Consider the following 25,385-nt stretch of genomic DNA (forward strand, 5'->3'; position numbering starts at 1 on the left):
ATTCTGCAAAATTTAAAGTTGTGATTTTGAATTAATGTAGCATAGGGTTATACATTTTGAAAGAGTGAATTAGGTGTATAATAAGTGCATTGTGTTGAGGCTTAAGTATAAAAAACAGACCATTTGCAAAGATGCAAGGTGTATGGATCTTGTCATGCAAGATCACTTTCTTAAAACAAAATTCCCAAGAAAACACTTTTAAATAGTGAGTATAATTTTTAAGAATCCTTTGAATTAGACAGAGTTGATCAAAAGAGCTCTCTCTTGAAGATGTTTATAAACATAGAGTTTTCACTTGAAAAATATTAAATTATTTGACTATATATTAATGATAGGTTTTTTTCAGGGCCTTATAATTTAAATTTGTGGCTTCAGGTGTTGTTCATGTGCATATATTTGACCCTGCCTGTATTTTCATGTGAGAAGGCAGTCTAAACTTCTGTACTATGCCATGTTTGTCTTCCCATTCTTGATAATTTCTGTCATAGTGACTCGTACATAGTAGCATTCAAGCAATTCCTAATGAATGCCTAAATGAATACAGAAATTACTTTCATTTAAATAACAGATTTTAAAAAGTCACGATTGTGGCCGGGGGGTGGGGCATCTGCTGTTAATAAAGGGATTTCCCAATGAATAAAAAACAGAAAGAGAAATTCCAGAGCACAAAGACCTTTGTCCTCCTTTATAAACAGCTACATAATTATTTTTCTACTTTTCTACGATAACAAAATTAGCATTTAAAATGCAAGTAGTTTCAAACATATGCTTTCATTATATGTATAACAAGAATGAATTTAAATCTTCAGAATGATAGAGATCCACTGTCATATCCAAAAAGAAACAGAAGTTTGCATTTCAAGAGTAGTTCATTAGGAAACAGCTCTAAAGTCCTACTATAAATCAAACATAGAATACAAGGCTGGATATGATCTTAGAGATTATCTACTCCAATTTCTTATTTTACAGATAAACTTAGTTCCAGAGAGGTTAAGTGACTTAACAAGGTCATAAAGTTACTTAAAAAGTGAGGAAAAAACTTTGGTTTCCTGATTGCTGTCTGCATATAAGCAGCTTTCACAAATGCTCTACTCAAACTACATTATAGTAGTGGGTTTATTGTGCTCTTCAAACCCTGGGAACGGTAAAGGTGGGTCATTAGAGACCACAGGCCCCTCCTCCATGGAAAAACTCACCTTCAGTATTAGAAATGGGGGTACTGTCACATTTGCTTTCACACTGCTGCATTGATGGAGGCCGAACAGTTTCTGGACAGTCACTAGATGCCTGTCCGGTGTAGGAGAGACACTGCACAGTTCTCATCTGCTGTCCAAGGCCACACTGAGCAGAACACTAAATCCAAAGACACAAAGAAACAAAATATTAATCTCCACAATTTTCAGGAGGTAAAAAATATGCTATGTCATTTCAAATACAACACAATGTGAACTTTTTCTTTTCTTTTGAGACACAGGGTCTTGCTATGTTGGCCAGGCTGGTCTCGAACTCCTGACCTCAAGCAATCCTCCTGCCTTGGCCTCCCAAAGTGCTGGGATTACAGGCATGAGCCACCACGCCCAGCCACAATATTAACTTTTTTTTTTTTTGAGACGGAGTCTCGCTCTGTCACGCAGGCTGGAGTGCAGTGGCACAATCTCAGCTCACTGCAAGCTCCGCCTCCCGGATTCACGCCATTCTCCTGCCTCAGCCTCCCGAGTAGCTGGGACTACAGTCGCCTGCCACCACATCCAGCTAATTTTTTGTATTTTAAGTAGAGACAGGGTTTCACCATCTTAGCCAGGATGGTCTCGATCTCCTGACCTCGTGATCAGCCCGCCTCGGCCTCCCAAAGTGCTGGGATTACAGGCATGAGCCATCACGCCTGGCCACAATATTAACTTTTAAAGCCCACATGTGGTTCATTTTTGAGAGGTGTATGATTAGGTCATTCTACTATCAAACTGGTTTGGAAAGTCAAAGATCATGTTATTACCCTAGCAAATAGACTCAATATGCTTCCCAGAAGATAATACATAGAGATTTCTTGTTGTCACTCCAACAATTCCCAGCAAGGCTGGTGAACTCTAGCAGGAGTGTCATGAGAAAATCCTTGTGATAAAGTAGAATAATGAGAAATTGTAAGGCTAGGAAATCACTATTGCTCCCTATTTATTATAGGTGTGCAGGTAAATAACCTGATGGCTTATTGGAGTGTTCTGTATGTGATTAAACTATTAGTTCAATGTAATAGCAGTGACAGCTGTGGAGCCTGGTGATGGGGTCATTTAAAAAAAAAAGAGCTTAAATAAGTCCCTCAGGTTTTCTAAGGGATTGCCAGCCACACAAACCTGAGAAGTAATCTGTGTTCTCAAATGAGCGTGTCTCCCTCTCCTTTTGCATCTACTCTGGGATTCAGTCACTTCTGGACTGAAGTTACTGTCCGAGAGGCTTAGTTTCACTTGGGACTGATCAGCTGCTGAGGCTGAAGAATGAAGCTGGGTTAGTCTATGGGCCTTCCATCGAGAATACCAGAAAGCCTATGAAAGTTGGAATCAAAGGCATGAGGAAGTAACTGGTGCCAGCACAGAGGATGGTGATGTTTACAGGGTGAACACATTGAAGCCCTGTTGGATTTGTTTGCAAAAACTCTGAAAGCACCCACAGGACTTGTAAGGATATTCATGAAGAGCCTTAAAAATACATATATTTTTGGGCAGGCACGGTGGCTTACACCTGTAATCCCAGCACTTTGGGAGGCCGAGGCAGGCAGATCACAAGGTCAGGAGATCGGGACCACCCTGGCTAACACGGTGAAACCCCGTCTCTACTAAAAATACAGAAAAATTAGCTGGGCGTAGTGCTGGGCGCCTGCAGTCCCAGCTACTCGGGAGGCTGAGGCAGGAGAATGGCGTGAACCCAGGAGGCGGAGCTTGCAGTGAGCCGAGGCTGCGCCACTGCACTCCAGACTGGGTGACAAAGCAAGACTCTGTCTCAAAAAAAAAAAAAAAAAAAAGTTTTCATACAGAATGACAAATAAACGTACTATAAAATAAAGCATCTTTGAAAATGTATTTTCACTGGTTATTTTGAATTTTAGGAAACTGAGTTGAAATTGTAAATGGGAACAAAAGGACTTAACAACATTTAAAAGAATAATCTCAAATTGACAATGGTAAATTCAGCAAAATTACTAAAACACAAAAACTTCCAACTGACTTTTATACAGTAGACTGCAACAAAGAATATAGAGAAGGAAATGCCCACCTGGTTTAAAATAAAAATCATGTAGCATGTCTGCTCTGATTCTTTAATAGCATCATATCAATCATGTGTTGTGAAGCTGTCACACTTCTATAGTAGAACATAATTTGACAACTGTATACAGTGCTTAACACTGTCATGTGTATTCTACTTGAGCAATTTGTAAATTAAACACTGCTACAGAGATGCCAAGCATTACTTATTTTATGATTATATTTCTTTTGTCTCCTCAAAGTGCTGAGCACAGAGCAAGTATACTTAATTACCTTCATGGGTACCGAAAATCTTTGCCCTCTCCCAAATGAAACAAAAGAGGTGTCTAGATGTTACTGTACTCTGGCAATATTGAATTTTGGCCAGAGTTTTGGCAACTAGTTATATGAAATGCCATTTTTAATAAGTAAAGGCAGACCCAGAGCACAAACAAAATCATGCCGGCATAAATCACAATATGCCATTATGATTTATTTGAGTCTCAAATATTAGAAAATGACTTGCTACAGGTCAGTTATGAAACTACAGGATAAGGGCATTGATTATGGTTAGATATTTACTTTCTGGGGCATTATTTCTTAATGCAACCTAATAGATTTCCTCTTTGATATTTAGAAGAACAATACTTAATTTGCCCTCTATCTAAATATACCAACTTGGTCTTTTTTATTAAGAATTTTTTTAATTGGCAAATAAAATTATGTCTGTTTACCATGTATGACATGATGTTTTGAAGTATATACCCACTGTGGAGTGACTAAATCTAGCTAATTAACATATTACTTCACAAAGTTTTAATATTGTGCTGAGAACCGACTTGTTTTTATAGAACTTAAGGTGGCCTACAGAAAGATAACACAATTTAAAAGCAGATAAGACAGAAAAAAGAAAAAATAAGAATTGGAACTTAAGGTGGAAATGAGTCTAATATAAAACTACATACCAAAATTCCTATATACTTGTTTCCCAATTCATAGCGTCCATCAGATAAAAACAAATCAATTCATGAATAAGTATTAATAATATTTCAAGGATTGTCAATCACATTATCAAACTAATTAAAAACCCCACAACTTTTTTGTGAGTTTAAGAGTAATTATCTCTGCCGGGTGCAGTGGCTCATGCCTGTAATCCCGGCACTTTGGGAGGCCGAGGTGGGCGGATCACGAGGTCAGGAGATCGAGACCATCCTGGCTAAGATGGTGAATCCCCAGCTCTACTAAAAATACAAAAAATTAGCTGGGCGTAGTGGTGGGCATCTGTAGTCCCAGCTACTAGGGAGGCTGAGGCAAGAGAATGGCATGAACCCAGGAGGCGGAGCTTGCAGTGAGCCGAGATCGCACCACTACACTCCAGCCTGAGCGACAGAGTGAGACTCCGTCTCAAAAAAAAAAAAAAAAAAAAAAAAAAAGTAATTATCTCTATTTTGCAAGTGGGAAAATGAAGACACTGGTGTTAACTAATTTGTTCCTTTTCAGTTGAGCGAGCTGGGACTAGAATCCAAAGTTTTGGTAGCTTGTTCAAATCTCTATCGGTTATTCTATTTCTCTTTTAATTTTAACCTACAATGGATCTGAAGAATAGAATCTGAGGTGGGAAGTGTGTGGGTGTGGGAGAATCACTGGCTCACTCTGTATGCGTCCACATGTGGCGGCTGTGGTTTGTGCACTGTTTCACACTCATGCCTCATACTTAGACTTCTATGTGTTAATTCTTACTCATCTCTCAAGCCCTTACAATGATCACACAAGGAACCTCAGGTTTGTGTCTCAAGGTGCTATTTCAGCAGGAGCCCACAGTACAAACGCCTTACCTGGCCCCAGTCTCCTGTGACCCAGCGAGGAGGAGGGCAGCGGCCCAAACTGCAGCGGATGCGGACAGGAGGTTTGCTTTCCTCTGGACATTGTGCAGCTGGGAATGTCTTAGAAAGGTCATTGCTCTTGCACAGAACAATCCGATGCTTGAATCCTGGACCACATTTTGGAGTACACTGGAAATAAAACAAATAGTAATGAATCACGACAGTTTAAAGACAGAGGAAAATTTGAGGAAAGTCTTTCTTCACGTAAATGTGCGTTTTAGTATAAAATATACACATATACTAAGTTCTAGGCAAAGTCTCTCAGATATAAAGTTCCTTAAAAGATTTTAAGCAGAGGTACTTTTATCTTTTTCTTAAGGTCTTGAAGAGCTAAATCCAACATTTGCTTTTCTTGGCTAACTCATTTTCTTGCTCTATTGGGGATAGGTTGATTCCTCTATTCCTCTCTATCCTTAGCCTCGTCAGCTGTGATAAGATTCTGCTAATTTTTGGAATGTGGAAACCTTCATTTCCTACTTGGTGGGTGTGGTCTTCCAAAAGGAATTTGTATGTTATTAGTAGACCAAAAGAACTTGTCTCTGTGAAGCAAGCTCAGGGTTGATTTAGATAAACTATTCTTATGTCGGGTCGCTAAGAATACTTGGTCACAGGTGAAGGTTTCTTGCACAGAAAATCTCTGGACTTTTCCCCGTCCATCAGTTACAAATCTAAGGAAGTTGTTCTTTAGAATCGGGTCTGTTTGTTCTTCATACTGAGGGAAGGATGTTTTTCCCTATGTCACAAATGTTATGTACCTCATCTCCAGGTGTTTCTAGAAGTCACCTGTTTAACATGGTAGCTGACTTGAGTCTTCCAGCTTTCTCCCCTGTATGTCTGGACCCTTCCTTAAAATCTGTAATTCAGGCCGGGCACGGCAGTTTACGCCTGTAATCCCAGCACTTTGGGAGGCTGAGGTGGGCAGATCACGAGGTCAAGAGATCAAGACCATCCTGGCCAACATGGTGAAACCCTGTCTCTACTTAAAATACAAAAATTAGCTGGGTGTGGTGCTGTGTGTCTGTAGCCCCAGCTACTTGGGAAGCTGAGGCAGGAGAAGTGCTTGAACCAGAAGGCAGAGGTTGCAGTGACCCGAGATTGCGCCACTGCACTCCAGCCTAGAGACAGAGCAAGATTCCGTCTCAAAAAAAAAAAAAAAAAAAAAAAAAAAAATCTATACTTCCCCTCAATCAAGTGAGGACATTACCCACCACATCTGGAAGCACTGTATATATACCTTTCATGTGAGAAACATTTCCAGATCTCCTATAAGAACTACACTAGACTGGAGAGATATAAAAATGAATGAAATAGGAGCTCAGCTGTTGGAGACGTGAGTCTTGCTGAAGCTCCTGGCTGAATAAAGCCCTTCCTTCTTTAACTCGGTGTCTGAGGGGTTTTGTCTGCAGCTTGTTCTGCTACATTTCTTGGTTCCCTGACCGGGAAGCGAGGTGATTAACGGACAGTCGGACGGTTGAGGCAGCCCCTTAGGCGGCTTAGGCTTGCCCTGTGGAGCATCCCTATGGGGCACTCCAGCCAGCTTGAGCGATGCAGATCCTGAGAGCATTCCTGGGTAGACAATTGGCCTGGTGGAACGCCTCGCCAGAGGAGCGTGTGGCAGGCCCCCATGGAGGATCAACGCAGTGGCTGAACACCGGGAAGGAATTGGCACTTGGAGTCTGGACATCTGAAACTTGGTAATACTAGTATTTGGAACTTGCCCACTCCATTTGAGTGGAAGCATGGCCTGATCACCCACAGTCTGCCTGTACTGGCAGTTTGGTTTTTGTTTTTGACTTGACTTGACTTGACTTGCTTGATACTTTGGTTTTGGTTTGGACCTGGCTTGAATTTCTGGATACTCTGATTTTGGTTTTGATTCTGGGTTTGGTGTAAACTGTAAAAGTGTGTGTGTGTGCCCTTTTTACTCGTTCTTTGTTTTGTGGTGTAAGAGTGGTGTTTTGTCTCGAAGAAGCAAGGGTCAGGCACAAAGTAAGCCCACCTCACTAGGAACTATGTTGAAAAATTTCAAGAAAGGATTTAAGGGAGAGTATGGTGTTACTATGACACCAGGAAAACTTAGAACTTTGTGTGAAATAGACTGGCCAGCATTAGAGGTGGGTTGGCCATCACAAGGAAGCCTGGACAGGTCCCTTGTTTCAAAGGTAAGGCACAAGGTAACCTGTAAGCCAGGGCACCCAGACAAGTTCCCATACATAGACCCTTGGTTACAGCTGGTTTTGGACCCCCATACCCCCCCACCAGTGGTTGAGAGAACAGCAACATAAGTGGCTGGCAGAGGCAAGGAAAGACCAGCAGAGAGAGACAGAGGAGGAAAGAGACAGAAAAAGGGGCAAACAGAGAGAGAGGAAGAGACAGAGAGACAGAGGGAGTCAAGGAGAGAGAGAGAGAGAGGCAGAGAGGCAGGAAGAGACACAGGCAAAAGCAAAGTCAAAAAGAGAGAGAAAGTCAAAGAGAGAAAGAAAGAGAGAAAGAGAGAAATATACAAGTAGTTAAAAAAAAAACAGTGTACCCTATTCCTTTAAAAGCCAAGGTAAATTTAAAACCTATAATTGATAATTAAAGATATTCTCCATAACCCTGTAACACTCTAATACCACTTTGTTGTCAGTAAACAAGGGTGTATTCCCGAAAGCACTGAGGCCTTCCTATCAAAAATCCTTAACGCAGTAACCTGTGGATGGCCCAGATGCACTCAATCTGTAAGCAACTGCTTTGCTAACAGAAGAAAGTAAAAAAAAATAACTTTAAGAGGAAACCTCATTGTGAGCACATCTCACCAGTTCAGAAGTATCCTAAGGAAAAAAAAAAGGATGATTTAACATTAACCACTGAAAATTCCCTTAACCCAGCAGGTTTTGTAACAGGGGATCTAAATCTTAATTACCATACAAAGGTCTGACCAGACCTAGGAGGAGCTCCCTTCAGGACAGGACAATCGATGGTTCCTTCCAGGTAATTGAAGGAAAAAAAAAAAAAAAATCGATACCAATTCTAAGTTAATTTGGACTGAACAAGGTCTTATTAATAGCAAAGGATAATTGAAATCCCAAACTTACAAGGTTTTCAACAAAAGTAAAGTTTGCTAAAAGTTAACAGTGTAACATGTATTATAGTAACTTCTAATCCTGTGGCCTTAGACAGTCTAGTCCACAGACATAAAAGAAGTTCGCTTTGGAAAAGAATGGTTATCATCTTCGGAAAAAAAAGGGAAAAAAAGGGGGGGGGGCAGAATTTATGTAAAAAGAGTGTTATATGGTAAATTCTTGTCCTGAAATAAATTAACTGGTTGTTTAAAGAAAGAAATGTTTGTAATAAGTCAGAAAGTTGAGGCATGTCGAAAAATTGTCTGTGAAAGTCATGAAAGAAAAAAATTTATTAAAAAAAGAATTTATGCAAGAAATGTTGTGTAATTTAAAAGTAACTAGGCCTCCTGAATGTAGAACTAAACAGTTTATGTGCAAGGTGTATAAGGAAAATAAAATATACCTTTGGTAAAAGGATTATAAGGAGGCATAATAATGTAAATTTTTACCTACATTAAAAAGTTAAAAAATATATATTGTTTTGAAGATTTAAGCAAGTTTTAAAACGTTAATTGTAAAGAAAATTCTGTGTGTAAACATACTGGCTAAAGTTAAAGGGGTATCATCCAGTTTTTCTGTGAACTGGACATTAAAGTAAAAACACAATGGGTTTTTCTTAAAGCACTAACCTGCTCTTTAACAGAGATTATAAAAGGTTAAAAAGAGTCTATAAAAATCTTACCTTATGGTCTACCATTAAAAATCGAATAAATATCTACAAAGTTTATTAAAACTAAGTTTAACATTAACAGCACAGTAATATAAAGGTGAAATTTAGCTTATCTGGTATAAAAATCGTACAGGAAGCATTGTCAGATATAAAATGGTGTTTGGCTTCTTTGGTCTAAAAACTAATAAAAATAGGTGCTAAAGGAAATTTCTCAGTAGAAAGCCACCAAGGACTATAAAGTCCACTGCTGATGTCCCCACATTTAAAACAAAAGGTCAATTTCTTAGAAATTATATACTCAGTTTATCTTCCACTTTCCTTTCCCTCAAAACTAAAAGTCTTTTACCACAGGTACCACCCCTAGAATTTCCAGTAAACCAGCATCAGCCTGAAGATCACCTTCTCATCAAAGGGTGGAAAGAAGAAATACTCGAGCCAGCCTGGGAAGGACCCTACCTTGTGCTGTTAACCACTGATACTGCCGTTCGTAGAGCGGAAAAGGGATGGACTCATCACACCCGAGTCAAAGCGCCCCCACCTCCAGAGTCGTGGGCCACAGTCCGAGGGGAAAACCTTACCAAACTAAAGCTAAGAAAAATTTAACTCTTTCATCTATTCTATTACTCTTTCTTCTTCCCTCACTCTATTGCTGACCATCTAGTTATTAACATAACCAAGTCAATTTCACCTCAAACTATTGCATTTAATGCTTGCCTTGTTATACCCTGTGGGGACCTGCCAAATCAAAGACAGCTCTCTACTTCAGAAAAGTACCTCTATCCCTCCTGACTCTCCTCAGACTGGGCATTAGTAAATTAGGACCATTTAATCCGGGGAAATTTCGATAAAGACCCCAGTGTCAACCAGGATTCTTGCCCCACAATGTAGAGCTTTTATGCCGTAGTTGGTCCAACGTTCTGTGGACCACTAAAGAGCAAGGATGGACTGCCCCAACCAGTTTTTGTACTTGCCTAAAATCATACATTCATTTTACTAGAGGATCATAAAAGTTAAAGACTTAAAACAAACTTTGGCAATTAAAACAGGATACCAAGATGCAAATGCCTGGTTGGAATGGATCAAATATCCCATCTGCCCGTTAAACAAAGGCAATTATTATGCTTGTGCACATGCCAGGCCAGAGGCCCAGACTGTCCCCTTTCCACTAAGGTGGTCCTCCAGTCGACCAGGCGTGGGCTGCATGGTAGCTCTCTTCCAGGATTCTACAGCCTGGAGTAATAAGTCGTGCCAAACTCTCTCTGCTATATCCTAAGTCCAGCGCACCTTGCAGGTCAGTCCCCGAGGGCCATCCAGCCTCATTCTTCCAAGACTAAGTTCACTTCGTGTCTCTCATGACAGGGAGGAAACTTAGCATTCCTTGGAGACCTGAAGGGATGCAGTGAGCTTAAGAATTTTCAAGAGCTTATCAGTCAGTTGGCTCTTGTTCATCCCCGAGCGGATGTGTGGTGGTATTGTGGTGAACCTTTACTGGGCACTCTGCCGAATAACTGGAGTGGCACTTGTATTTTAGTCCAATTAGCTATCCCTTTCAACCTGACATTTCATCAACCAGAGGGAGGAAAAATAAGACATCATGCGAGAGAAGCCCCTTATGGGTCTTTCAACTCTCACATCTATTTAGACACAATTGGAGTCCCATGGGGAATACCTGATCAATTTAAAGCTTGAAATCAGAGGCAGGATTTGAGTCAATATTTTGGTGAGTGACAGTTAATAAAAATGTAGATTGGATAAACTACATCTATTACAACCAACAGCAACAAGCTTTTCATGAGTTAAAAGAAAAACTCATGTCGGCCCCAGCCCTGGGGCTACCTGACCTGACAAAACCCTTTACACCCTATGTGTCAGAAAGAGAAAAAAATCGCAGTTGGAGTTTTAACCCAAACTGTGGGGCCCTGGCCAAGGCCAGTGGTCTATCTCTCAAAACAACTAGATGGGGTTTCCAAAGGCTGGCCCCATGTCTAAGGGCCCTGGCAGCAATGGCCCTATTAGCAAAAGAAGCAGATAAACTAACCCTTGGGCAAAACCTGAATATAAAGGCACCCCATACCGTGGTAACTTTAATGACTACCGAAGGACATCATTGGTTAACAAATGCCAGATTAACCAAGTACCAAAGCTTGCTATGTGAAAATCCCCGCATAACCATTGAAGTTTGCAACACCCTAAACCCCACCACCTTGCTCCCGGTATCAGAGAGCCCAGTTGAACATAACTGTGTAGAGGTGTTGGACTCAGTTTATTCTGGCAGGCCCAACCTCCAAGACCATCCTTAAACATCAGTAGACTGTGAGCTGTACGTGGATGTGAGCTTCACCAACCCCTGCAAAATGACTCTGAAAAAGACGACAAGCCCTGCTCCAGTCACACCCGGAAGCTGACTGGTCCACGCACGGCCGAAGCATGAGAAAACTCATCGCGGGACTCATTTTCCTTAAAATTTGGACTTGTACAGTAAGGACTTTAACTGACCTTCCTCAGACTGAGGACTGTTCCCAGTGTATACATCAAGTCACTGAGGTAGGACAAAAAGTTGCTACAGTCCTATTATTTTATGGTTATTATAAGTGTGCCAGGACTCTAAAAAGAACTTGTTTGTATAATGCTATTCTATACCAGGTATGTAGCCCAGGAAATGACCAATCTGATGTGTGTTATGACCCATCTGAGCCTCCCATGACCACAGTTTGTGAAATAAGATTAAGGACTGAGGACTGGTGGGGGCTCATAAACGATACAAGCAAAGTGTTAGCCAAAACAAAAGAAAAAGGGGTGCCCAAACAAGTCACCTTGAAGTTTGATGCCTGTGCTGTCATTAATAGTAATAAGTTAGGAATAGGCTGTGGTTCTCTTAATTAGGAAAGAGGCTATATGGCAGAAAATAAGTACATTTGTCATGAATTAGGACTGTGTGGAAATGAATGTGGATACTGGTCTTGTGTCATTTAGGCTACTTGGATAAAAAATAAAAAGAATCCTGTCCACCTTCAGAAAAAAAAAATGAATGAAATAGTCTCTACCCTCAAGGAGCTCAGAGTCTTATTTAGGAGACAGACATGGAAACACAGGTTAATGTTAAAAGTACCATATAAGTGGATGTAGAACACATAAATTATCATGCCCCTAACACCATCAGCCTGTTTTATAATTGTGTATTTACATGTCTTTCCATCTCGACTAGATCATAAGCTCCTTAAAATTACTCCATTTGTTTCACCTTTGCATGCTGGTGTGCATGCAAACACACACATGTGCACACACACACACACCCCAGGAGCCAGCTGAGGACTCTAAGTAAACACTTGATAAATATATGCTCTTCTTTATCTGGAAAGGTGACAATTTTGATTTACCATTAGGTAAATCAAGATGTACTAGTTGTGGATGGGGCTATCTTGGTGAACACCGTGCACATGTACACACATGGATTTTGTTAGGGGCAATCTTTGAACTTGGTGTATGTCATAGAAAGACAGAAAAATATTAACAAATTTTTCAGATGAACATCAACGATTCAATGCAAACTCTTCATCACAATGAATATAATCACAATGCATTTCCTCCAACTTAGAAAAGGTTTCATTAAGATGCATTTTGAAGGGGGATAACACAATTTTTTTCAATGTAGCTCGAGAAGAGGCTTTAGTTAGGGAGTGAAGATCAAGAGAGACATTCCGGATTCCTTTTATTCCTCTTCATAGCCAAATCAATATCCTCATAACCTGGTGCTGCCTCACTCTACCCCTACAGTCCATCAGTAGATCTTATTAATCCAACTCCAAAATCTGTCTCACACCTGTTGATTTCTCTTCATCTCTACTGCCACTAACCTTACTTCAGACAAACATCATTTCCCATATGAAATTTTGTAATGGCTTTCTAGTAGGTCTCCTGTTTCCTCCTCTTGCCTCACTCAAATCCACTCCCTAAACTTTAGTCAGAGGGATCTTTCTAAAGCACAAATCCAGTTATACTGCATTTTGGTTAAAAAAAAAAATCCCTTAATGGCTTACTATTGCCTTCAAGATAAAAATTCAAACTCTATATATGCTTAGTACACCACAGTAGTAAGGCTCCACTTACATCTTGAGGCTCATCTCTCTATAGGTCAGCCATATGAAATAATTTCCAATATTCTCCAGTGCTAGCCCAGTGTCAGGCACAAAGTGAATAGTGTTGCTGTTGCAGCAACAGTAACTACTACTACTGCCAATAATAGCATCTGTCATTTAATAAATACTGTATATACCAAGTGTGCTAAATGCTATAATTTATGTAGTCCTTACAACTCTCCTATGAGGTGGGAATTATTATTCTGTTTTTAAAATGAGAAAACAAACTTAGAGTGACTGGTAAAAAGTCACACATTTATTAAATGGTGGAGCCATTCTAATACTAATTCTTACTAAGTGTTTTCTGGATGTCAGGCACTGTACTATGTACTTTGTATGTATTGTCTAATTTAATACAACAATCACTTATATTTCAAGAAACCAAGGCATGCAATAATTTCTGTAGAATGAATAAAGCCCTAATCCAAGTCTTTGAGCTTGCCTCACTTGTGTCAAGTCCATTTCTATCTATCTCTTGAACTTGTTCCACTTGTTTTAATCCTCTTCACTTCATGCCAAGTCTCCTCCACTATTCAAACCGAAGACTTGAGAGGATTTCTGCCACTCTCTTAAAGCTTAATATTATCATTGGTAACAAAAACACTACTATACTACTTTACATTTCATTAAAGATGAACGGTTCAGAAAATATTTTCAAATATTAAATATTATTAAACCAATTTTTAAGAATTATTATAGATGAGGAAAGCTTAAGAGACTTCATTAAGGATAAACAGCAAATGGTAAAGCTGGAACTAAATCCTAGGCCTTGTGACCCATACTTTAGGGCCTACTCATTATCCATTTCTCTGTTATTATTGTATTCACAGGCTGCTGTTAGTATTGGCAGAAACAAACTCGTGACAATACATAGTAAATATGAATTATTATAAGAATGAGTTGAGGTGAAGTACAAGAGGATACAAGGCCACTTCATCCACATGCTAGGCAAAAACATATAGGATGTATAGGGAACTCAGTTTTTGTATTTTGAGGCTATGATTAGTTTTCTAACGGAAGCATACATTGAAAAATGCACTTGTGCCACTCCCCTGCCTCCTTCACATTTTAAAATCATGTGTATGCATATTAAAGTCTGGGACATATATCTCTTGTTTATTCTAATAACTTTTTCCAGTGGCAAGAAGCTTCTGTTATTATTTTAAGAATGTAGTAGTATCTAGCTGCCTTTCCTAAAATCATATGCCAGGTCGTGCTTACAATTAGGGGAGACAAAGAACGCAAAGACAGACAATTCATTCATCTCCATCTGAGAAGTCCCCAGGAAACCCAAACCAAAACCAAACCAGATATGATTGATAATAAGAAGGATAAGCCTGGGCACGGTGGCTCATGCCTGTGAATCCCAGCACTTTGGGAGGCCGAGGTGGGCGGATCATGAGGTCAGGAGTTTGAGACCACAGCCTGGCCAACATAGTGAAACCGTGTCTCTACTAAAAGGACAAAAAAAATTAGCCACGTGTGGTGGCACGTGCCTGTACTCCTAGCTATTCAGGAGGAAGAGAATTGCTGGAACCCAAGAGGCAGAGGCTGCAGTGAGCTGAGACTGTGCCACTACACTCCAGCCTGGGTGACAGAGCGAGACTCCGTCTCAAAAAAAAAAAAAAAAAAAAAGAAGGATAAGAAGACAAAGCAGCACTAATATTTATTGTGTCAAGTAGTGTTCTAAATCCTTGGCACGTAATAATCTACCTAATCCTCATAGAAACTCCATGAAGTGAGTACTGTTACACATCCATTTTACAGGTGAGGAAACTGAAATGCTAAGAGGTACAAACAAATCCTGATGGCAGTTTCCTACTAAAAATAAAGCTCTGAAAGATACATCCACAAAGACTAACCCTCTGTAGAACAATGTGCAGTTATGTGTAAAGCTAAACACATAATGACATTTACTTAGGCAAGAAATCATTTTAGAAAAATTACACCTCAAAATTCACTATTTTAGCCAAGGATATTTTATCTTACAGTAACAGAGGTACAGACATTTTCAACCATATTTTCAAGAAAATGACTGAAAATCAACCAGATTTTCAAGACAGTGAATGACTGAAAACTACATTGCTATCACATTTGTTACTCAGTGAATACACCAGGCCTGAACCCTGCAGATCCAGCCACAAATATTACATGTCTACAGCCAGTCTCAACTCTGTTCTCAGCAAATATTATACTTCTTACAGGTGATTATAAAATTAAATGTTTAAAAATTGCTTGTAAAAATAGTAAAGGCGCAGGAATGCCACTTAAACCTGGTTCATTTAAGTAGAACTCTAGCAAGTCCTTTTGACCTTATGTCAGAGATGTTCAAGCAGAGAAGTCCTCAGTTTGTTTTTATATTTACTTATTCCTTCTGCTTTCTTGAGCCTAAATTTCATTTTTCCCTCTTTACCCTACTGATAAATACAGAATCCCTTCCTTATCCACAGTTTCATTTTCCAGTTTCAATTGCCAACAATCAACTGAAGTCTGAAAATAGATGAGTACAGTATAGAAAGATATTTTGAAAGAGACGTTACATTCACAGAACTCTTATTACAGTATGCTGTTATAATATTTTAATTTTATTATTATTATTGTTAATCTCTTACCGTGCCTAATTTATAAATTAAAATTTGTTATAGGTTTGTATAGATAGGAAAAAAATACATAGTATATATAAGGTTCAGTATTATCTGCAGTTTCAGATATTGACTGGGGGTCTTGGAATATGTCCCCTGTGGATAAGGGGGGACTACTATCAATGTGTTTGTCCATCTGAAGTCCTCTGTTTTATTTAGCTATGTAAAACATAAAAATAAAAATTAAAAATAAAATAAAATAAAAAAATAAAAATCTCTAGAAAAGCAAGATGAGCCACGGTTATGTATGTATAGACATGTATGCTATGTAATGTATAGACATTAATTTAATTATGAATGCTTCAGCGCATTCTCCAGAGATAATCATTGGCCTATACCCATGCAAAGAGTGTTTTTGCCACCTCTATGCAAATAAACTAGAAAATCTAGAAGAAATGGATAAATTCCTCGACAAATACACCCTCCCAAGACTAAACCAGGAAGAAGTTGAATCTCTGAATAGACCAATAACAGGTTCTGAAATTGTGGCAATAATCAATAGCTTACCAACCAAAAAGAGTCCAGGACCTGATGGATTCACAGCTGAATTCTACCAGAGGTACAAGGAGGAACTGGTACCATTCCTTCTGAAACTATTCCAATCGATGGAAAAAGAGGGAATCCTCCCTAACACATTTTACGAAGCCAGCATCGTCCTGATACCAAAACCTGGCAGAGACTTAACCAAAAAAGAGAATTTCAGACCAATATCCTTGATGAACATTGATGCAAAAATCCTCAATAAAATACTGGCAAACCGAATCCAGCAGCACATCCAAAAGCTTATCCACCATGATCAAGTGGGCTTCATCCCTGGGATGCAAGGCTGGTTCAACATACGCAAATCAATAAATGTAATCCAGCATATAAACAGAACCAAAGACAAAAACCACATGATTATCTCAATAGATGCAGAAAAGGCCTTTGACAAAATTCAACAACCCTTCATGCTAAAAACTCTCAATAAATTAGGTATTGATGGGACGTATCTCAAAATAATAAGAGCTATCTATGACAAACCCACAGCCAATATCATACTGAATGGGCAAAAACTGGAAGCATTCCCTCTGAAAACTGGCACAAGACAGGGATGCCCTCTCTCACCGCTCCTGTTCAACATAGTGCTGGAAGTTCTGGCCAGGGCAATCAGGCAGGAGAAGGAAATAAAAGGTATTCAATTAGGAAAAGAGGAAGTCAAATTGTCCCTGTTTGCAGATGACATGATTGTATATCTAGAAAACCCCATTGTCTCAGCCCAAAATCTCCTTAAGTTGATTAGCAACTTCAGCAAAGTCTCAGGATACAAAATTAATGTACAAAAATCACAAGCATTCTTGTACACCAATCACAGACAAACAGACAGCCAAATCATGAGTGAACTCCCATTCACAATTGCTTCAAAGAGAATAAAATACCTAGGAATCCAACTTACAAGGGATGTGAAGGACCTCTTCAAGGTGAACTACAAACCACTGCTCAATGAAATAAAAGAGGATACAAACAAATGGAAGAACATTCCATGCTCATGGGTTGGAAGAATCAATATCGTGAAAATGGCCATACTGCCCAAGGTAATTTATAGATTCAATGCCATCCCCATCAAGCTACCAATGACTTTCTTCACAGAATTGGAAAAAACTACTTTAAAGTTCATATGGAACCAAAAAAGAGCCCGCATCGCCAAGTCAATCCTAAGCCAAAAGAACAAAGCTGGAGGCATCACGCTACCTGACTTTAAACTATACTACAAGGCTACAGTAACCAAAACAGCATGGTACTGGTACCACAACAGAGACATAGATCAATGGAACAGAACAGAGCCCTCAGAAACGATGCCGCATAGCTACAACTATCTGATCTTTGACAAACCTGACAAAAACAAGAAATGGGGAAAGGATTCCCTATTTAATAAATGGTGCTGGGAAAACTGGCTAGCCATATGTAGAAAGCTGAAACTGGATCCCTTCCTTACACCTTATACAAAAATTAATTCAAGATGGATTAAAGACTTATATGTTAGACCTAAAACCATTAAAATCCTACAAGAAAACCTAGGCAATACCATTCAGGACATAGGCATGGGCAATGACTTCATGTCTAAAACACCAAAAGCAATGGCAACAAAAGCCAAAATCGACAAATGGGATCTCATTAAACTAAAGAGCTTCTGCACAGCAAAAGAAACTATCATCAGAGTGAACAGGCAACCTACAGAATGGGAGAAAATTTTTGCAACCTACTCATCTGACAAAGAGCTAATATCCAGAATCTACAATGAACTCAAACACATTTACAAGAAAAAAACAAACAACCCCATCAAAAAGTGGGCAGAGGACATGAACAGACACTTCTCAAAAGAAGACATTTATGCAGCCAAAAAACACATGAAGAAATGCTCATCATCACTGGCCATCAGAGAAATGCAAATCAAAACCACAGTGAGATACCATCTCACACCAGTTAGAATGGCCATCATTAAAAAAGCAGGAAACAACAGGTGCTGGAGAGGATGTGGAGAAATAGGAACACTTTTACACTGTTGGTGGGACTGTAAATTAGTTCAACCATTGTGGAAGTCAGTGTGGCAATTCCTCAGGGATCTCGAACTAGAAATACCATTTGACCCAGCCATCCCATTACTGGGTATATACCCAAAGGACTATAAATCATGCTGCTATAAAGACACATGCACACGTATGTTTATTGCGGCACTATTCACAATAGCAAAGAGTTGGAACCAACCCAAATGTCCAACAACGATAGACTGGATTAAGAAAATGTGGCACATATACACCATGGAATACTATGCAGCCATAAAAAATGATGAGTTCGTGTCCTTTGTAGGGACATGGATGAAACTGGAAAACATCATTCTCAGTAAGCTATCGCAAGGACAAAAAACCAAACACCGCATGTTCTCACTCATAGGTGGGAATTGAACAATGAGAACTCATGGACACAGGAAGGGGATCATCACACTCCGGGGACTGTTGTGGGGTGGGGGGAGGGGGGAGGGACAGCATTAGGAGATACACCTAATGCTAAATGACGAGTTAATGGGTGCAGGAAATCAACATGGCACATGGATACATATGTAACAAACCTGCACATTGTGCACATGTACCCTAAAACCCTAAAGTATAATAAAAAATAAAAAAGAAAAAAAAAAGAGTGTTTTTGCTTAACTTTTGAGTGTGCATTAAAATCTATTAGTAATAATTAGAAATTGGGATATTTAGTTCAATAATAACTTTTTTAGATCAAAGAATAGTTATAAACATCAAAATTCATCTCATTCTTTCTCATAATAAACCTTTAGATAGCAGGGTAGAAGACATTATAGAATTTAGAAGACTAGTGGTCAGTCTCTTCTTTAGTAAAATTATTTCTCATTATTTCTCCTTACCGTGGGTAAATGCCTATTTTTTCCTCTTTATTCACATAATTATAATCTCATGATCATTTAAAATCCGACCAGACCTTCTGTTTTTTGTTTTCATCTCAGTGACATAGGAGGTGACTTTTATGAGAGATGCATTTATGCTTCAGCTTAATGTTCCATGATTAAAAAGAAGCAAAAATATATTTTGCAGAAAAAGTATTTGAAACCAACCAGGGAAAACAATTTGGCCCTCACTTGTAAAAGACAGAAACATCAACATTTCGGGGTACACTGAGTTCTCCCTGGAGAGATGAGTTTAAATTACTTAGTCAAAGGACCAGAGTAGAACCTAGGAGTATGCAAGGTGCTGACACAATTGTCTTATCAAACAAAACACAGTCCCTTGTAGGTAGATTTTCCCCAACTTCCTTAAGTAATGCTATCTAAACATAAGTACTATAAAGTCAGTTGAGTAAGATGCCAGTTACCCACTTGTCCAAGAGTAAGTGTAAGAAATGTATCTTTTTCAATGGGCATTATTCTATAGGAGTCAAATAAACCATTTTGATACATCAAAAGGATGGGTTAGGGCTGCTGGACCCCATCCACAGTATGCAGCAATGCTTTCAAGAGCTACTTGCCAAGTGAGGGCAAAAACAGAAAACTATTTAAAGTTCAAATAGCCTGGGTGATCCCAAGTACAGATTATAGGACATGCGAAAGCTGTGGCTTCATTAGTTCCAGAAAAGGCTGCTGATGAGCCATTTTCCGCCAAGGTAATTTAACTTTTTTTTTTTTTTTCCTTTTGCCATAAGTACTGGGTGGGTTTCACTGACGCTGGCTTTACAACAATGGAAATTTTATACTAGAGTAGCTGGCAGAGAAAAGGAAAGGGTCAAAGGGCAAATTCCTCTTGCTGCAATATGTTTTCACCAGTTGAACCTCACCCTTGTGATTAGCAGAGCTCAGACAGCTGAGAGTTGGAAGTGGGGAGGGGGCAGAAAGGGGAGGTTTTCATGGGTGTGTCAAAAAAATTGTGTGAAATATTTGCCAAAGGTTAACTGAAAGAGACTGAATACCGCCTGCTCTTCTGCTGGGACCTTCTCTTTTCGTTAGTGGGAGGTGTTCCATTCCTTTGGGAAGAACAGGCTCCTTGTTCTCATTTTGTTCGCAATAGCTACTCAGACATCTATTTAATTTAACGTTATTTATTCTTACTTATTGTTAACCCATCTAGGGAAGGAAAGAGGTGGGCTGCCTGGTAAACTAAGGGAATGGAAGTGTGAGAGTAAAGACACCCCATATACCCCCCTTGGGGAAATAAACAGGAGAAACAGTATGGGGCAAAAACCATCTTTCCTCTTGAACAAAGGATGATGACAGTGGTAAAGATGGTGCTCAACTTGAAATTTCGAGACAGTAACAGCAGCAGTTTTCGACCTGTGCTTACCCCAGAATTGTTTCCTGTCTGTGGAAAGACAACAGCAGCTCCCTTGGACAATGCTTTACCTGAGGTAGTAGTCCCCACATGTGTACTCCAGCCCCTCAGCACCGTTTCTTGCCCCTAAGCTTTGACTCAGCCATGTTAAAGAGTATTGCAGAAATGTGATTAAAAGTGTCCTCAGCTTAGATGTACATCTTCAGGCAGCCTCCAAAAATGCCTTAGAGCCTCTTAGAGCCATTTGAGTGAGTCACTTCAAAGACTGGATAGATAAGAATCAAAATTCTAATGGAGGGGTAAGATCAACCTATGTGAAGTTGAATTCTGAAGGAAACTTTAAAATAGCATTTGGAATGGAAGCATATCAGTTAATATACACAAGCTATCTCTCAAGGTGATTATATTTGGTTGTTTTACTTAAAAACATACAATGATACAGAATAGTGTAGGTCAGAAGATCAGTGTGAAATGAGGCTTACATGAAGTTTTGATATTTTAGTGGTTGGCAGCAATTTCTTCTAGAAATTTCTCAGAAGGCATTCCTTCTGCTTATGAAGGGTGATATAGTATAGAGTTCTGTATTCAAACCTTCCTAGTACCTATCACTATCAGTCTTTCATTTATTCTTAAAAACAAACCCTTTTCTCTCACACTGCTTTCATCATCCACTCATTGTGTTTCTGTTCAGTCGTTTCTCTTTTCAGGCATCCTTTCTCTAGCTTCCCTATTCTCTTCCCTACTCCCAACTCTATATCCCTCCATATTCAGCTTAAATCCCATCAACTAAAAAGCCTTCTGATCCTACTCCAGGCTATTCTGCCCTTCTCAGCTCTGAATTTCCATATTAATTATGTATTTATACCTCACAATCCACTGTTTTATTACACACTGCCTTATATGTATTATTCTCTAGTTGTTTCATGGGTATTTTTCATTTGCCCAAGCTTACAGGATTCTTTCATATCACCCATGGTGCCTATCCCAGTATGTTTAGTAATCACTCAAACTGACTGACTTGACCTGAAGCCCTCAAACTGTGGCAGCCAATCATCAGGTCTCCTATTATGATTTTCCCATAACAAATTTCTCATACCAATGAATATTTATGGATTTCTATAAGGGTCCTGGGCACTAACATGTGTACAACTCTGCAGAATGTCCATTCTTTATCAATGGATTTTATCTTTCAAATCAATTTAGGAGTTAATGCATCCCATTAGGGAACAGAAGAGTCCATACTGTTTTCCATAACCACTGACAGAATAATACCAAGGATATCTCTACATATGATTGAAATATATAACTAAAAAATCTAACTTAGGTAGGCAGCATGTAATTACTGAAGCTGGACTATGGCCAGGAAACTTGGAAGAACACTCCCAATTCCTGCCAAAGATTCCATGGATAACCACAACTGGTCAGAATCTCCACTTCCATGTACCATCTTAAACACAGTGCTTCTTTCAGCCCTGTGCTCCAGCAAAATAAGGCCACTCAAGCAGTAAGATTCACAGGGGAATAGTTGCATCCAAAGGTTCCTAAAGAACAATGTTTAATATTTTTGTTTGTATTTTGACAAATGTATGAGGTCTACAGGAAATACCCAAAGCAAGTACCACAATGTTTCTGGCAGGATATATTAGAATAGAGTCTGAGATGCATCCTGTTTTGCTAAATTGAAAGAAATATCTCTGGTTATATAGCAAGGTACTCATTCTTAACACTTAACATACACTACAGAAGGCTTCAGCTCTTCTTTGGGAGATGTGGAAAATGATATAGTATGCGTATGTATGTGTCTCATGGATACTGAGGAGTCAAAAATTAACTATCTCTTACCTAATTTTTCATAAGGTAATTTTTCTGAGTGGCTCTGGATTTTATTAGGCTATTTTGTACACATCTATGCCAAGAAAACATTATCTTGGTCAGGTCTTCCTCATGTAAGTGAAGGGAATGATCAATTCAAATTTGATGTTTTCCTGTGTTATAACCTTCAGCTCCATGTTTCTTCCACAGTTGAAATAGAAGACATAAAATATATAGATATGGATATGTCACAAGTGATAATGAATTGACAACAATTCATACCTAAGAGTTATGTAATTAGGCTGCTACACTACTTGAAGAAAGATATTTTAAAAATTTTGCTTTCCAAATGAGATCCTAGAAAAGGTCATTCGAGGTCTTCAATAACTTTTGGGGTAAGAAAGGTTCTTGACTTTCCTTTTGAACTTCAATTTTTAATCACGTATCACAAATTCTAAACTTGTGATGTGCTCAATAGTAAGAAGGAGAAAAACCACTTATAAGAGTACCCACTATAATGTTATTTCAAATTTACTTTAGACTTATTTTTAATCAAATTGATGACAAGTTTCTTGCTGATTTCCCTTACCCACCCAAAAAATACCCTTATTTCCTGACAAGCAGCAATAAAATATAACATGGTCACTATTACACAGCTCTTACTTGTTGAGTTCTAAGATGCTCAGGTGTCCTTAATATTAACTGCTTTAGGATAGATAGATAGGACATTTCAAAACATATACATATAGCCTCAGATTTCCTTACCTCAGACCAGTCCAAAGCCACCCACTGTGGTGGACATGACTGGTTGTTGCAGGGCTCTTTTTCGACAGGCCGGTGTGTTAAACAACCACTGTAGTCCAGCGTCTCCTCCTCAGAAGGTCCGATCTTCCTGATGCAGAGCACTGCCCTTGTGCGCATCCCACCATCACAAGTCTTGCTGCACTCCAACCAGTCCCCAATGAACCACCTGCAGCAAGACATGGAAGAAACACAGAAAAGCATTTCCTCAGTGCATCCAGAGATTTTTAGCTAAGTGAAGGCACTTTCACTGATGGACTACGAACTGACATTTCAATGTTGGTTGATAAGACAAATGGCAAATGAAAGAGCTGCTAAGGAAAAGATCTTTACTGTCATTTGCTTTCTAAAGTGTAGTGTGTGGGCAGAACCCAGGTTCAAACAAGTGCACTGTGTCTTTAAACCTCTTTTATTTTTCTCCTTTTTAATTACATTCTAAAATGAGGATAAAAATGATCAATCTCATAAAATTGTCACAAGGGTTAAATAAGGTCATATATATATAAAGCTCCCAGTGGTGTGCTAATAAATGTTTAACCACTGGCTCCCCATGGCGGGGGGGTGGGGGAGTTCTGATTTGTGGCATTTGCCAATTTTTGTAGTGTAAAAACCTCACTATGGCCAATTTCAAGCTACCAGCTTGATATACTAAAGGTGAACAGGAGAAGATATGCTAATAATAGGGTCCTATGAACCAATACTAGCTGGCTCCAGCACACCACTGAATGCTTCTAAAATAGTGTCTGTCATATAACAAACAAGAAATAGTAGGTATTTTTATTATCACATTGAGGCAGGTTCTCCCATAATTAAAAATTTTATGCTAAAACCACTCTAAGGAAGCTGGGGATTTGTTTTTCAATTTCTAGAAATAAACCTCTATGAAGATAGGACTTGAATGTCCTTACAAGGACAGAGAAGGCCAGGTATCCATCCTGAGGACATAGGAGTCTTAAAACACCTTCGGCAAGAGCAGAGCTCTGAGCTAGCTCTATGAAAACAGGCAGATCTCGTTTCAACCTTTTGGCTCCTAAAAACAGCTTCTACACAGCTAATGTGGAAAGAAATGCAAATATCTTAGAAAAAAATAACATGTCTCACATTTGTAGGTATACTACACCTTTACCCTAAAGTCATAAACTTTCACATACATAATTTCAGGGGGTTTGTGGTTTGTTTTGGTTTTTTTTGCAACACTTCTGCAGGATTCACTCTTCTGGACACATTAATCAGTCTAAGGGATGTAACTCATGATCTAAACCAGATCAATGAGAATTCTGGTTTAGAATTTTTATATCTCAACTAGAGCAAAAGGGACCCTTTCCTTTCTGGTCACAAAGGTGCATAAGAAGATGAGTCCAGAGCTGCAGTGGCTGGGTTCCCTGTCAAGTGGAATTAGCTGATTTCAAAGAATGCAGAGGAGCTAGAAAGTCTGGATAGTGTGTGAGTCCTTGATTCCAGCCATTTCTCAAGCAAGGTTCCCCCTTACACTTCCCTCAGCTGTGTTACGTAAATCTTATGTGCTGAAGCCAGCTCAAGTTGAAGTTTTGTTATCTGTAACAAGGGTCTTGACTGACATATTGTATTTCATTTATTAAATATTTGCTGCATGTCTACTATGTTCAAGGCATTGTGCTTTGTTTTATAGAAGAAAGTAAGACCCAGTGTTACGAAAACAGTTCTCCAAAATCATGAAAAGAGCAATGATGGAATCAGGACTAGATTCCCCATTGATTGCTATTTCAATCGAAATTCATTTTAACATTGCTGAATAGTAAAATATAGGTTACAAGCATGGGATCACAAGACATTTTCTTCAATCCATAATTATAAATCATGCAGTTATTCTCAATGGACATGCTCATGCTTTTAGGTGGGAGACTCCCAAGAGAGAAGAATATGGAAAGCTTAAGAGCAAATTTCTCACTATTTCTGTGAGCATAGCTCCATTGTGCCAGTTTTGTATACGGAAGATAATACTTTAGTGAAGTCAGAGTACTAGTATCCTAAATTTGAGCCTGCATTAAGCCAATTAAGCAACACTGGCCTTTGCTCATTATTATTTGTATTGTCTTTACTTATAAAGAAAACCAGCATTTAGAAATATAGTTAGCCAGTTTTTCAAATTTAAATTATATTTTATCAACATCTACAAAATTTCAGCCTAAAATTCATTTAAAGAATGATGATTTAATTTTGAATTTTAAAAATCTGACACAAACATTTTTTATAAGTCATTTTCCAAGGGAGATTTAAAGTAATTTTCATATTCTTTCCTTTCTGT

General features: G+C 38.9%; 1 protein-coding gene across 1 annotated transcript in view; it reads right to left on the bottom strand.

Annotated features, from left to right (window-relative positions):
• Positions 1-25,385, bottom strand: part of ADAMTS6 (ADAM metallopeptidase with thrombospondin type 1 motif 6) — a 335,185-nt gene that overhangs the window by 14,892 nt on the left and 294,908 nt on the right. The window contains exons 22-24 of the mRNA XM_003265987.2: positions 23,066-23,270; positions 5,069-5,245; positions 1,197-1,353 (exon numbers count right to left, since the gene is read on the bottom strand). Coding sequence (XP_003266035.1) covers positions 1,197-1,353; positions 5,069-5,245; positions 23,066-23,270 — 539 coding nt within the window. The remainder of the gene's footprint in view (positions 1-1,196; positions 1,354-5,068; positions 5,246-23,065; positions 23,271-25,385) is intronic.

Source organism: Nomascus leucogenys, chromosome 18 (assembly GCF_006542625.1).
Source record: "Nomascus leucogenys isolate Asia chromosome 18, Asia_NLE_v1, whole genome shotgun sequence".
Taxonomy (NCBI): Eukaryota; Metazoa; Chordata; class Mammalia; order Primates; family Hylobatidae; genus Nomascus; species Nomascus leucogenys.